Here is a 13618-nt window from a genome sequence, read left to right as displayed (position 1 = left end):
CCCTCCCGGGCTGTGCGCGGGGCGCCCCTCCGCGCCGCACCGCGGAAACAGCGGAAACAGCGGCGACAACGGCGACAGCGGCTCCGCTCCTTCCGGCCGCGCCAGATGACCTCACAGCGGCCGCCGCCCTAGGCTGCTCTGCGGCGCGCGAGGGGCGGGGCGGGGCCGGGCCGGGCCTGACTGGCGCCGTCAGCGCCGCGAGGCGGAAGCGCGCGCCGCAGCCTCCCCCTGAGGGCTGAGCGCTGGGCCGGGGCCTTGCGGCGGGGCTGAGGGCTGCGGTCTGGGGTGTGCGTAGCTTCCAGGCACCTGTCTCTCCTTGGCTCTTTCCGATTGAGCGTACCTTGTGTTTTCGTACGGCCCACGGGTGTTTTTGTGCTGTAGGCGCCGCCTGGCATTTGTAACAGTGCTTGTGTGGGTGCCGTACGCAGGTTGACGCATTCAGGCCTATACGACTGAGCTGCAGAGCTGGTGCGCTGCTCTCCTAAGCCCATGTGCCTCTGGCTGGCTGCCCGTTCCCCCATCCTTCTCTCAGATTTCTGAAGAACTAGGGGAAAAGGAATGGCCACAGTTGCTCACTTTGGTTTATGCTTGACCAAAGCGTGAACAGAAGTTCCAATTCACGGATCAGTTCCAGCCTTGCTGAGGTCGGAGTTCATGAGATCAGTGATCAGTTCATACTTCTGTCCTCTGGCATGTGATAGCAAGGAAACAGTTTTTTAACGTTTTGGAGGACATGTTAGAGAGTCTGAGGGCTGCTGGCCACAGAGGGTTCAGGTAATTGCTTTTTTCAACTCCGTAGGCTGTTTTTATGTTGCAAAATGTTACCTCAGTATTTGATTCAAACCACTTGGGGAATTCTCTGTGAGAAAGTAATAAGCATGGTATGAAAATAGCACCACCTTCGGTCTGCCAGGATGGTGCTCACGGAATTAGTGCAACAGTAGAGTTTTTAATTGCAAAGGACTCCCCTAGGAGAGCTGTATTGATTTTGCTCCCTGAATTAGAAGTCTCTATTTGCTTTAGTTTTCAGTTTTTAACACCTACATGTCATCGTGAAGTCAGCTACAAGGCATATTGCATTTAAGGGAGGAGTGTTTCTCCTTAAGTGACTTTAAGGTGTTATTTCATGGACATTGCCATGGAGTGGTTTAACCTGTAGTATCTCTATGTTTCAAAACTAATGAAACTAAACCAGAAAAAATAGTACAATGCAGTTCTATTTTGTATCCATTGTTAAAGTGGAGGTGGTTTTTTTTTTCCCCTTGGTTAGCCCATGTGATGTACATTGGCATGAATAATTCAGTGACAGTGTGAGTGGGACCCTACCTGACTGGCTCATTATTGTTTTGTATTTGCTTGTAGAGAACAAAGTTTGTATACTCTCTAGTGTGGGTGTCTGGCAGTGATGGGTTTGTTTAGAAACAGCGTGTGTGATCACCACCAGTGTAGTGTTACCTGTCTGTTTCCAGGCATTAGTTGTATCAGTTCTGCATGTGGTTATCTGGTAGTGCAAGCTCAAATATATGAAGGCCATGATCTATCACATTAGGGTTTCCACTTAGAAATGAGGTTGGCCTGTCTCCTTGATATCTGAATATGTGATACCATGATTCTTAGCTTCGTGGTTGTCCCATTTGAGTTAGAAGAGAACTAATTCTGTTCATTGCTTTTACTTTTCAGCTCTGTCTCTTCTGAGTAGCTGCACTTTCTAAAATTAACAGCATATGTTTGTAGATGCTGTCTGCTTCTAAGGATGATAACTCTGAATGTTTCTAGCTAACACCAAAGATTGGTGTGCAGGTCAAGGTCACTAAATCTTGTTTACTAATGTTTGGGATCCAGGATAAAAGACTGCACCTACAGGGAGGTGTAGACAAGATGGATGACCCTAAGCTGACCAACAAGGTGTTCTGCTCCATATACATTGTATTCAGTATAAAGCTGAGGAATCACAAGGGTTGAGCTCTACTCTTCAGTGTCCAGCATCCATTATACCTTCAGTCCTGATCCATGCATTCCTGAATTCACTTCCAGAATCCACCTTCTGAATCAACTTATTGTGTGCCTCTAAGTCTTGTTTGGGGCTTCTGTCATGGTGATGCAATTGCCATAAAGGGTGTTGGGTTCAATATTTGGTTTGTGTGTGTTTGTATATATTTAAAGGTTTTGTTTTTATCTTCATTACTAGTTTTAATTTTCCATGCAAGGTCTCTCTCCTTTATTCCCTTTCTCTTCCCATTTTGGATGGTAGAGGGGTTAATGGCATCTATCACTTGTCTAGTGTCTGGCACAGCCCAAACTCTTGACAACAGTCAATACAGACCTTAGAAGGAAAAGGGTAAATGGAATCCCTGGTGAACTTCTGTTTGAGTTTGCACTCAAGCTGAAATCATCCATGCTGCTAGCCTGTTTGTTCATATTATTCAATGAATTAAGAGTTTGAACAAATGCTTGGGGTTTGTCCCAGAACACCTGGAAGTCAACTAGGCCTGAGTAGCTGTGGCATAACTGCCTGTAGTATAGCAAAGGTAGCAAGGCAAACAATAAAGCCTTGAATGTCCTGTCTTCCTCTGCAGCTGTCTGAGCTGCCAAGTGACACAGCTAAGGACCAGCCCATGCTTGAGCTGCTCATATGCCAGTTAAGAGTAGGGGCTGGATAGACTTAGACTCCAGATGGCGATTTGGGCATCTCATACGCTCAGAAGTCACAGTCTGGTGTTGCTGTGTGAATGACAGTTTCTTATGCCAAATATAAGCCTCTGTATTGCACTCTTGTGTCTGTTCTTGTTCATCTTGTGCATAAGGTTGTATGTATTCATCTGAGCATCCTGGGCTCTTCCAAAAGCGTTGTTCTAAAGAGTGGTGGAGACTCAGCACATCTGTAGAGCTTAGTATGTTATCTGGTCCTAGAGTGCTTCAGGAACTGATGAGAAAAACTTGTAATCGTCTTGCCCAGCTTTAGAGGACAAAGGAACTGCAAGCCATTTCACCTCTGCCTACTGATGACATCTGTGAACACAAACAGATCTGACAGCTGGAGAAAAGTCCAGCAAACTTTTGGAATGGCTCACAGCATTTTTTGGCTGTAGTTTTGTATAGAGAACAACCTCTATGGTCTGGTACCTTTTTGGCACCTTATGCTGTTAATTTTCTCTAATGCTCCTTCTGCATTAGCACAGCCTTGTTTGTACAAAGATGACTTGAACGGAAATCTATCCTTCTGTCTTCTCTGCTTTTTTCTTTCATAGACATATTTTGTGTACTTAAATATTGTGTTTGAATATACTGGAAACAGGCTAGATTCCAGCATCAGAGCATGAGATGTCACGTACGTGCACAGACTTGGGTGTATACCGACAGTGCTTTCTGAGCACTAGAGACATACTGTGTCTCAAGTTGATTAAACAAGTGTGTGTAGTAGAAAAGAGAGAAAAGCACTGCTGGTAATTTTTTAAAAAAGGAAAGAAGTAGCATTTTTGTTCTCACCAGGAAAGGCAATTTTGAAGTTAAACACCTCATTGATGGTGCTAATACTGTGCATTTAATTTTCAACATCGAAAGAAAATAGATGTTTTTGTCCCCACTAGGGAAGGAACTTCTAAATGCCACATTGATAGTAGTGTTGTTAGTCATTTGAGGCATGATAATAGTGTCTTTTGGCAAGATACAACTAAAAACTTGGGGTGAATCATGCCAGTGTCTGAAATCACAGTATTTCACCTGCACTTCCTGTATAATCAAGTTTATTTCTGCTTTTGTAAACTACTGAGATATTATTTCTTCAGAGTCAAGTCCCAGTGAAACACAGAAGGCAGTAGAGCCATTGAGTTTGATTACATTCTGTGCAGTTAAGGTTAAAATATAGTGACAGTCTTTATTCAGCTTATTTAAGAAGTGTGCCCTTAATATCACAACAATGCAAAGATAAAGCTCACAGTTACAGCTGCAGAAAGGCAGTGTCGGTGGGATCTTACTGGCCTGGCACAATAAATCCTCTGAACATTATCTTTAGGTTGGTCCCTTCTATAAGTAATAAACCTTTGAGGTCTCTGGCTTAAGTTCATTAGAAGTGCGTCCTGAAGAAGGGTGAGAGACATTTTGCTGTTTCCCTGTGTAACATATGTGTTCTGCCGGAGCAGATCATTGAATGTCTCCTAGCCGGGCAAGGGACAACACTTTTGGGAGGAGAGGTCTGCGTGTGCCAAGGAAGCCAGTCATTACTATTCAGTAAATTAATCTTTGGAATAAAAGAAAACACTTGCTAAAATAACATTAATGGCTCTGTAGGTTCAGAGTAAATCTGTTTTTATTTAACCACAGTTGCACCACTTTTGTTAAGCTACTGTAAGCAGCTCTGGATTTCACAACTGCCCACTCCTGAGATTTCTCAACTGTATTTTGTAGTTGCAGTTGATTAAAGGTAGATGTGAATAATCAAGAATAATTTTCACTTACACAAATGTGCTCTTATTGATAGCTTAAATCCCATTCTGTGTTTAGTAACGTGTTATACTTGAAATATATAACAATGCTTACAATAGGGTTGTCAGTTGTTTTCCTTTCATTGGGTTTGTTAAGCTTTAACTGCAGCTAAAGGTAGCATGCCACTCACTGAATTTTGCTTGCTAAACTATGGTTTAGGTAGTGTACCACTTGCTAAACGTTTGTAGCTTGGCATGAAATTTTTCACACTGAAAATGAATGACTTTACTGCTACCAAACATGATCTAAGAACAAGGGCAGGGGAAAAAAAAGGGCTAGGATAAAATATTGTGGAGATCTTATCATTGGTGTGCTTAAATGCCTTCATGCTCTAGAGCAGACTTGGAATTTGTCATGAAAAGCTGACCTGGGAGGTGGATGTCTGGTTCTCTGGCTGCACCTAGTGTAATTCATAAGCCTTTGAAGAAATTAATTTTCTTTCTTCCTGACTTAGCATGAGTCCCCAACCATTCAAACAACTGCAGTCAAGTCTACCCCATCTGAGGGCTGCAGGGCCCAAGAGAGATCTGTGCTTTCCACTATGGGCTGGAGGGGGTCTTTGGACTCAGAGTGAGGCTATCAAAACGTCTGTGCTCCCAAAAAGCTGCTGTTTTCTTCTCTTCACAGGGGCTTGAGCATGCCTGAGAGGAATGCTGAGGGGACAAGGACCTTACTGATGGGACAGAAACAGTAAGTACTGAGACAGGAAATACGAAGGGACTGAGACTACTTAGTGAGTAGAAAAGCTTAACATAGGGTACTGGGGTTGTACAAGGAATGAAATTAAATTTTCAAGGAGAAATGAAGGAGAACAAGTTCAAGGCAAGGGAACAAGTAGATGAGGAATCAGAGGAGAACTGTATGCCAGGAGCCTTGAACTAAGAGAAATGGGAGAGAATAGATGTGGAACTTAGTTAAGAAACCAGAATAATGAGAATACACTGGTACAGTGGACAAAATCAAACATAATCAAGTCTTGACTCCGAGCAAAGGGACGAGCTGTGATAGGAAGGGAGCATTGACAGAGGAACCACTGAGATTTTAATAGAAATTTAGAGAAAAGAAAGGTAAAACTCAGTGAGTACAGACATTAGCATTTCAATATGCTTTTCTGTTGCAGTCGGCATCTGCTAGTGTAAGTAGGACCAAGAAAATGCTCTAATGTTCTTTTCTAGTCTTTATGTGTGTGCTGTTAAGGAGCAAACCAGTAAAAGTCTATTTATCTGCAGAAATTAATCTTGCAGACTACCTTTTAAGAGTTTTTGGTTAGGAAGCATTAGGCCTTTGGCAGACAGCTCTGCCCTAGAGTTGGAAGAAGCATGAAAAAAGTCTTAGGAATCTTAATGCAAATATTGGCATGAGCTCATTGTAATTCTAGAAGATTCAGGAAAGCACTAAAAGGGCAAAGAGGTCTTATCTGAATAAAGAATCTACTATGAGCATAATATTTATTTGTGCATGCATGTATATATATATGTGTACACAACACATGCATCTCCATGTACACATGCATGTAGAATACAATATAAATATATCTGTGAATATGCTTTTAAAATAGTTGTATTATTTAGAGTTTAAGCACCTATAAATACACATACTCCTGCTTCTTCAGTCAGAGTATTTATGCCTTGGAGGAAAAGAAAAATTGAAACTAATATTTTATTGGCTTGGGTTGTGGATAGGTGCATTACACAAATGGATGCTATTAAATCTTTATACCATGCTGTACCAGTATGAATTTTGTATGTGCTACATATTTTGCAGACACAAATAACTATTTTAGAAATTATATAAGGAGTTTTCTTGAGACTCCAGGCAACAATGTCAGATCTAATTTGAATTATTGCTATTGAAAATCATGGTCCTCATTTTCATTATTGTTATACCAATATCTCTGACAACCTGCAATTTACCTGGTATGAACAGCACCTCCTGAAAATAATATAGCTGTTTTGTGTGCTGTGGTGATTTTGTATATATCCTCCCTGTTCATAGGTGTGATATTTCACATTATTTCCACTGGATGGCACTGAAGGAGACAAGATTGCATAGAAATAGCTCCAGAAAATGAGTGTAACTCCAAAAAGAGAAGAGTGGCTTACTTTTTCATCCCATTATTGAAATAGATAAATGTGGGCTCATTTTCCATTCTGATGTAATCATTTGTCATTAAAACCATCTCTTAAACACTCCAAGTGGCAGTTCTAGGTTTTGGCAGTAGTGAAATTACGGTGGAAGCAGAGTCAAAGCTTCTGAATCTGAATACCCCTTCTCCCCTTAAAAAGGTTAAGGATAAAGATGCTGCTTGACCCGATCTGCATTCTTATGTGAAGGTTTACTAAACACCTGAAGAGTTTTAGGTCTCTGTCCTCCATGACAGTGCTGCTGGTACTGGCCAGTTTTGCAATTATGAGCAAGTGTGAGTATGTTGGTTGGATTTGAAGCTCATTTGAAAAAACAATATGGGAACTGATGGAAAATGTAAAGCTTCCACCTGTTGAGGAAATGTCGTATAGTGTTTCAGAGAACCTCTCAACTTGAAACTCCATCTGTGGTCGCCACACAAGGACTCCTGTTTTTAGCTGGATAGACACTTTGTGATCGTGTCTGGAAGGCATACAATTACTCTCTGTTGATCAGATCTGTAACCTGGGAGTCATCTTTGACTCTGCTCTCTTTTTTGTCTTGTTTGTCTTCATGTATATAAATTTTGTTTCCTTCTCATCTCTAAAGTCTCTTCTTATTTCTGTCTACATCACAGATAAATTTTTTAGGCTTTTGTTATCTCTTAGCCTGCTTATGACAGTTTTTTTTTTCCTGTGCCTGACCCGACCTGTCAAAAAGGTCCCTTGAAATACTATTCTTGCACTTATCTTCATGGCCTATTTCTGTGTCTCCTTTTTGTACTTGCCTCTTTAGCATATCTCCGTAGATTTTCCTGTTGTTGCAAGCCCTGTAGCTCTCTTAGGAGTGCAGTTTGACAATTTTTTTGGCAGCTGCACTGGCCTAAAACAGTCTCTGCTCCCAGCCATTCACTCCTGTCTCTTTGATATGCCCAATAATTTGCTGGCACAGTTGTTTTGTTTATCTGTGTGGTAAACCAGATTAGGAACTTGATTTGGCTGAAAAGCAGCATGAGGGAGGGAGGGAGGAGAGGCACCTTTTCCAAACTAGCTCATTTCTCCAATCTTGTCTATCAGGCACCACTTCTGCTGGTGCAACTGAATGGTTGGGTCTGGGGAAATGTGTGGTGAAAGAGGTTGCAGAGCAGCTATGGATGATGTTAGGTTATGTAGCCTTGTTGAGCTGTGACCTGATTATGATGATGTATCTAAGCCAAGCTAATCTGCTGCCAAAAGGGTAGCCCTGCACCTCCTTCCTCACCTGTCATCATGGGTTGATTCCTAGCACTTCCCTTGTGCCATCACTGGTATCTCTCTCACCCAAATGAGCTAGTTGTGACAACTTTCCTGGTAGAGAACCGTTCATTTTTCTAAGGGTCTGCCTGACTGTTCTGCTAAGTGCCTATGGAGCCCACCCAGTCAACAGCACCTGTCAGCTCAGTTGTGTTCTCAAATTGTACCACAGTACTTCACAACTTTGCCTTTTCCTGTCATCTGATGTCCTCTTCTCTCTCCATCTCCATATCTACACCATCTGCTTTTCTTATAGCTGTGTTAATGATGTTCTTTTGGTCACCCTCGGCATATGGAATACCTTCCCTGAAGCAATTGCTGCATTCTTCAAATCTCTCAAGATTTCTTCTACCATGACACATATGGTAAACTGTCAGTTGATAATGCCCAGTTTGGATGCTTGTAAGAACTTTGGACTTCATTACTATGATTAAAGTGTTCATGTGTTAGCTTAGAGATAGGCATACCTTATGAGTTTTTGATGTTAACAGGGTTTAAACTGCCACTATTTTTTCTTGTGGGTTTTTTTTGATGAAAAATAGTCAAAGCTGTGCCCTGAAGAAGTGTACTTCCTAAGATCATATGTAAGTACCAGAGGCTGATTTTCTGTTGCTCCACACCTTGAATCATCATTCATGCTTGTGCAAATGGACATAGCATTGCTACTAAGCAGTCTGCAGTAACATCTTACAGAATTGTAAATTACTGCCCCGGAGACCAAACAGCAGAAAGTCAGTGCTTACGTGACCAGCTGAGCTTAGAGGCTTAGGGATTTCACCTATTTGTTTTCATTGTTTGGATTCTTTTTAGACACATGTAGGAGCATATCCTAAATGTATTTCTTCCTAGTATTCTGGTATGCTAAGCATTTTTTTCCTATTCAATTAAACAGAAAATCTATGGAAAGTCCAGCAGTGAGTGAAGCTTCATCTTGCCTTGGAAGCAATAAAATAAAATTGTATTTGCTATTAAAAAAAAGAGAAAGAAAAGACAGAGGGCACCTCTGCACCATGCAACAGAATGTGGGACTTAGCAGAGCACATACTCCTCAAGTTATTTGCAGAATAGGAAGCAGCAGCTGTAGTCTTGCATGTGAATGCTGCTGCATCCAAAGTACTTAACCCTGTTGGTAGGTGGTGCTAATTAGGTTGGACATGGTGTTAATTAGGTTGGATATAACACTGTGGTCATGCAAATACATAGCATCTGTGACTGTCTCAGACCTGGCTGGAGGATTCAGCACATACTACTGCATCAAGCCATATGTGTGATTCCAGAGAGAGAAATTGTTTGCCCACGGCTTCTTGTTCCTCACCCTTGTAGGGTTTAGCTGCAGAAACAGATGCATTTGCTACATACAGGTGTCACATGTAGCTTTGTGCCAGGGATTACCTCCCTCTAGGTAAAAACAGATGATGCCCTTTTAACTGTGTCATTTAAGCTGCAGGATGTTACTGTGAAATGATGGACATCCAACATAGCTGCTTCTTAAACCTGTTCTGTTTTAGTTCTTAGTTAAGACTGTAAATACTGAGAAAGCAGGAAAGAAGTGGATGGTAATTTTTTGACCATAACTTTGTAGAAATTACTAGTCTACTGCAAGGTCGTAGAGGCAGACAACAGTATAGCAAAAACCAAAACATTATCTCATCCAGTACATTTGTCAGAATGCCTAGATTCTCCTTCAGTGAGATAAAGCAATGTTTCAAGTTAGAGATATGATCATGACTACAGCATAAACTGTGTGTCTGCATAGCTGGGTGGCAAGTATATTCCCAAAGCACCGACTGCAGAATTTCTGTGTGTTCAAGTAACTGATTCATATATCCATAAACACAGCATTTTTTTCAAAATTACTTGAAGATTCAAGGTGATGTTTGTATGAAGGCTGGGACTTATTAGTAAGAAAAAGGTAAACTCAAGAAGTAAAATGAAAACATTGTTCAAGAGGTGGTGTTCAGAATGACCTATGGGATGGAGGATAATAGAACACTTTTATCCTCTTCTGTATTTTTTAAAGGATCTCAAGTAGCCATTTTGGCAACTTCTGTGTGTTATTTCTGTTTGAGAGACAGATGAGATAGAGGTTTTATTAGAATGTAGTGAACCATCAATAATTAGCCCATGGCAAGTCAGCAAGGAACTATGCAGCATAATATACGTGGGCATAATGGATTAAGATCTGACACCTGTGAAATTATGAAAATGATGTAAATTAATAGCTTCTTGATATTGGAATGGTTGTTCCTGGTGTTTTGTGAATTGTTTAATATCACAAGGAGGAATCTTGTTCCCTAAAGATTTGAGCAATTATTATATAAACTCTATAATATCAACCTTTTTTTCTTTTCTTTTTTTTTTCCCCTTCAAGGTATGACAGTGATAGTGAGCACATGATAGCAGGAACATAGATTTTTTTTTTTTTTAATTATTAAACAAAAGGTATGCATAAATAGTCAAGAAAATAAAGTCGAGGACTTTTGTTTTTTTTTTTTTCCAGTCCTTTTTGATGCTGCTATCTTCAGTTATTTTTTTTTCCACTCTGTCTGCCAGGAAAATTTATGCATGCACAGCTAGATAGCTCTAACTTTTAAAGTCATGGCACTTAGAAAAATGCTTTTGAAGAGAGGCACACAAAAGGCAACATTATCCATGAAAAGTGCGTAAATATTTATAGGCAGTATATGCTTGTTTTCTGTGTTCTGTTTCTTTTGGTATTTTTTAATTTAAAATTTCCATCTGCTGCTAGCAGTTGATAAATATTTAGATCAAATTTGTGCCTGAGATATGAAGGTATTATTTCTTCCAGAAGGGACATTATAAATTTGATACTGTAGGTCCAGCCTCAGTTCCCCAGCTCAAACAGTGCAGCAGGCACTGTGCTGTGGTGAATTCATAGGCTTGCATGAATAGGCTTTCTGTCTGGAAGGCTGTAAGCAAACTTAGTCGTCATTATGCCTAATCTCCTTCAGCTTTAAAGTGAACTCAATCAGGGAACACCTCTGGCTGAAGAAAAATGATGCTTTTTTTTCCTCCATGCTTCTTGAGTTTAATTAGGTCCTTGATCCTGTCCACTACAAGGCCGATAGACTATGGATGCTAGCACACAAATGGTACAGGAACAGATATGAGCATTCACAGGGAACTGCAGTACAGCTTTGCAGTGCAATCACACAACTCTAACAGTTGGCCAGTGCAGAAAAATTGAGATTGTTCTACTTCTCCTCCTCTTCCTTGGCCATGATTTTCAACTTTTCCAGCAGCCATGGCAAGCTGAAGAAGAGGAAAATAAATCTCATAATAAAAAGTGAGTTAGTGAACAGTTTATAGAATAGCAGTGCCAGTTATATGGAACTGCTCTTTTCAGTGGCAGCTAGCCATTTGGTTGGCTTTGCTGCAGTGAGAAATTTCATGTCTGGAGTGCAGTTCCATAGCAGTTTATCCTTATCTAAGTGAGAGCTATCATGGGCCCTCCTGGTATTTGTGCAGCTGAGCAGTAGGTTGGTCCAGGGAACTTTGCAGCCAAGAACTAAGCTTGCCAAAAAAGAAGAGCTGCTCATTCTCAACTGGTTTTGAGGATTTTATAGGGCTGAAAATGAATCATTATTTTATACAGGCAGTTTTCAGACAAACTTGCAACCTGATCTGATGCAGTGTGCTGGTTCCTGTGGCGAGAAGAGGAAGGGAGAAAGGCTGGATCATCATGACAGTAACAGTGTCTATGATTTCACTTTTTGTTTTTCTGAAACATATTATTCATGTGACTTTTTGTGATCTCAGTGGATCTTGAGATTATTGTAAGTTGTTGAAAGAGACCTGTTGTGTATGAGGTATGTAGAGTCAATATTATGTGGATCATTCTGTACTTGGTGATTATTGAATGACAGCTTGTGTTTGTAGGGACTGACTTAGTGACCCAAATGGTCTCTTCTAGTCTTATGTTTCTAGCAATATACTTCCTAAGAGTACTCTTCTGTTAAAACTGTTGAGAACAAAATTTTCTTTGTCCTGTATTTCATTTTAGTTACTTCCTAATTTTTATTACTATTCTGTCCTTCAATATTATATTTCTTCAACAGTGTACTGAGAGAGCAAATGCTTTTTTTCTTAACTGTACTGAAGATTTTTCCCCAAATGAAGCCATTGGAGACCAGCTGCAGACAAAACAGCACAGGCATTTGATTTGCTCAACAGTGTTACATTTTGAGCTCCTGTCTGCAGTAATTAATTAGCATCATTACTGAGCTGACTCCCGGCGAGACTGCATGATCATTAGTGCCAAAGCAAGGAAGGGAGCAGGAACTCCCTGAGTAGGCTACTGCAGCAACTATTGTCATCTATAAAGCATTTCAAGAACAATTCAAGTGACACCAGTGGAAAGATTCACTTTCTCCTCTGTATGAGGGTCTCACACAGATTCAGTTAAGCTGCTGGATGGGATCTGGCAAATCTACTTCCCCAGTAAGATTTTACCAAAGCTATCTAAAACATGAAGGGTTACTCTCAGATGGTTCATCTTCATTTTGTTGTTATGCAGAGAGAATTCTGGAAGACTTGAAAGACATCAGAGTACAAATCAATGATGATGGACAGTACAGGGGCTGCTGTGCCAGAACGTATCCCAGAACCAAAAATCTGTCAGCTGAAAATCAAACTTCAGTCTAGTAGAGATACAGCTGGCATAAAGTTAGACAACTTCCTTCAGGTGCAGAAACACAGCAGAAACTGAGAGTATTTACAAGTTGCTTTTATGAAATATTTTTTTTTGTAGGCTTGGGATGCAGTGTAATGTAGTTTAATCTCTTTTCTCATCCCCCATGCCCCTTTCAGAAGAGAACAAGAAATTTAATCCAAACAAAGGATTAAGAAATTTCAATAACTGGACTATTGCCATTATGCAGACAATGGGCCAGCTCTTTAAATGCTTGTTCTCGACTGAATTGAAGTCAGTGACTACATCAGAGGGAGCAGAATTGGAATGCAGAAAAGAGGAAATGAAAAGTCTAGAAGAGCTACACAGTTATTTTACCTGTTATACCCTTCCAGCAATGCATCCTGTAAACAAGGCAGCAGTGAGAACAGATCTCTCCTCACTGGAAAATATGGTTAGGGACAACTTTTGAGAGATGGACAGGGGAAAGAGAAATGAGATTTAATATAGATAAATGTAATGTAATACATCTGGGAAGAAATAATAATCATATATACAAAATCAGAAGCTGCTGTTTAGTAAATAGTAATAGAGAAGGTGGCCTGCGAGTGATAGTTTATAGTTAATTACTGCAGACAGGAACTCAAAATCTAAAACTGGAGCAAAATCAAATACATTCTTATTTTACTCCAGCACCAGAGGTTGGCTTCTACAGTGAGTGCATCAAGATCACTTACATAAACAAAAGGGAGCTGGCAACAACACAAGCAAAATAGTAAACTTACAACTACTGTGCTGTTGATTTTACATATAAGCTAGAGCCTTGACTGCTGATAACATAAACACAAGTTTGTAATTTGTTACTTGATGAGTATAGTAAAATAATAAAATAAATTATCTGCAAGATGCAAACTCCTAATGGGTTTGTAGAAGGGTATTTCCTCTCTCCCTTTCTCTCTCTCTTTTTTTTTTTTTTTTTTTTTTTTGGGTCCCAATTTTAAATTCAGAACAATGGCTTAAAAGTGATCATATTTAATCTATCCAGTATTGAAGAAACAATCCTCCTTTC

General features: G+C 40.3%; 1 protein-coding gene across 5 annotated transcripts in view; it reads left to right on the top strand.

The window, feature by feature from the left end:
* Positions 1-13618, top strand: part of DCTD (dCMP deaminase) — a 228345-nt gene that overhangs the window by 13142 nt on the left and 201585 nt on the right. For 2 of the 5 annotated variants that reach the window (XM_064148947.1, XM_064148949.1), the window contains one exon: positions 5110-5172. In XM_064148947.1, coding sequence (XP_064005017.1) covers positions 5120-5172 — 53 coding nt within the window. In that variant the 5' untranslated portion in view covers positions 5110-5119. Of the gene's footprint in view, positions 1-14; positions 775-1023; positions 1088-5109; positions 5173-13618 lie in introns of those variants that run through there. The other 3 variants (XM_064148948.1, XM_064148951.1, XM_064148944.1) reach the window with 3 other exon arrangements.

Source organism: Pogoniulus pusillus, chromosome 9, assembly GCF_015220805.1.
Source record: "Pogoniulus pusillus isolate bPogPus1 chromosome 9, bPogPus1.pri, whole genome shotgun sequence".
In the NCBI taxonomy this organism is placed as follows: Eukaryota; Metazoa; Chordata; class Aves; order Piciformes; family Lybiidae; genus Pogoniulus; species Pogoniulus pusillus.
This window is presented reverse-complemented; position numbering and strand designations above follow the sequence as displayed.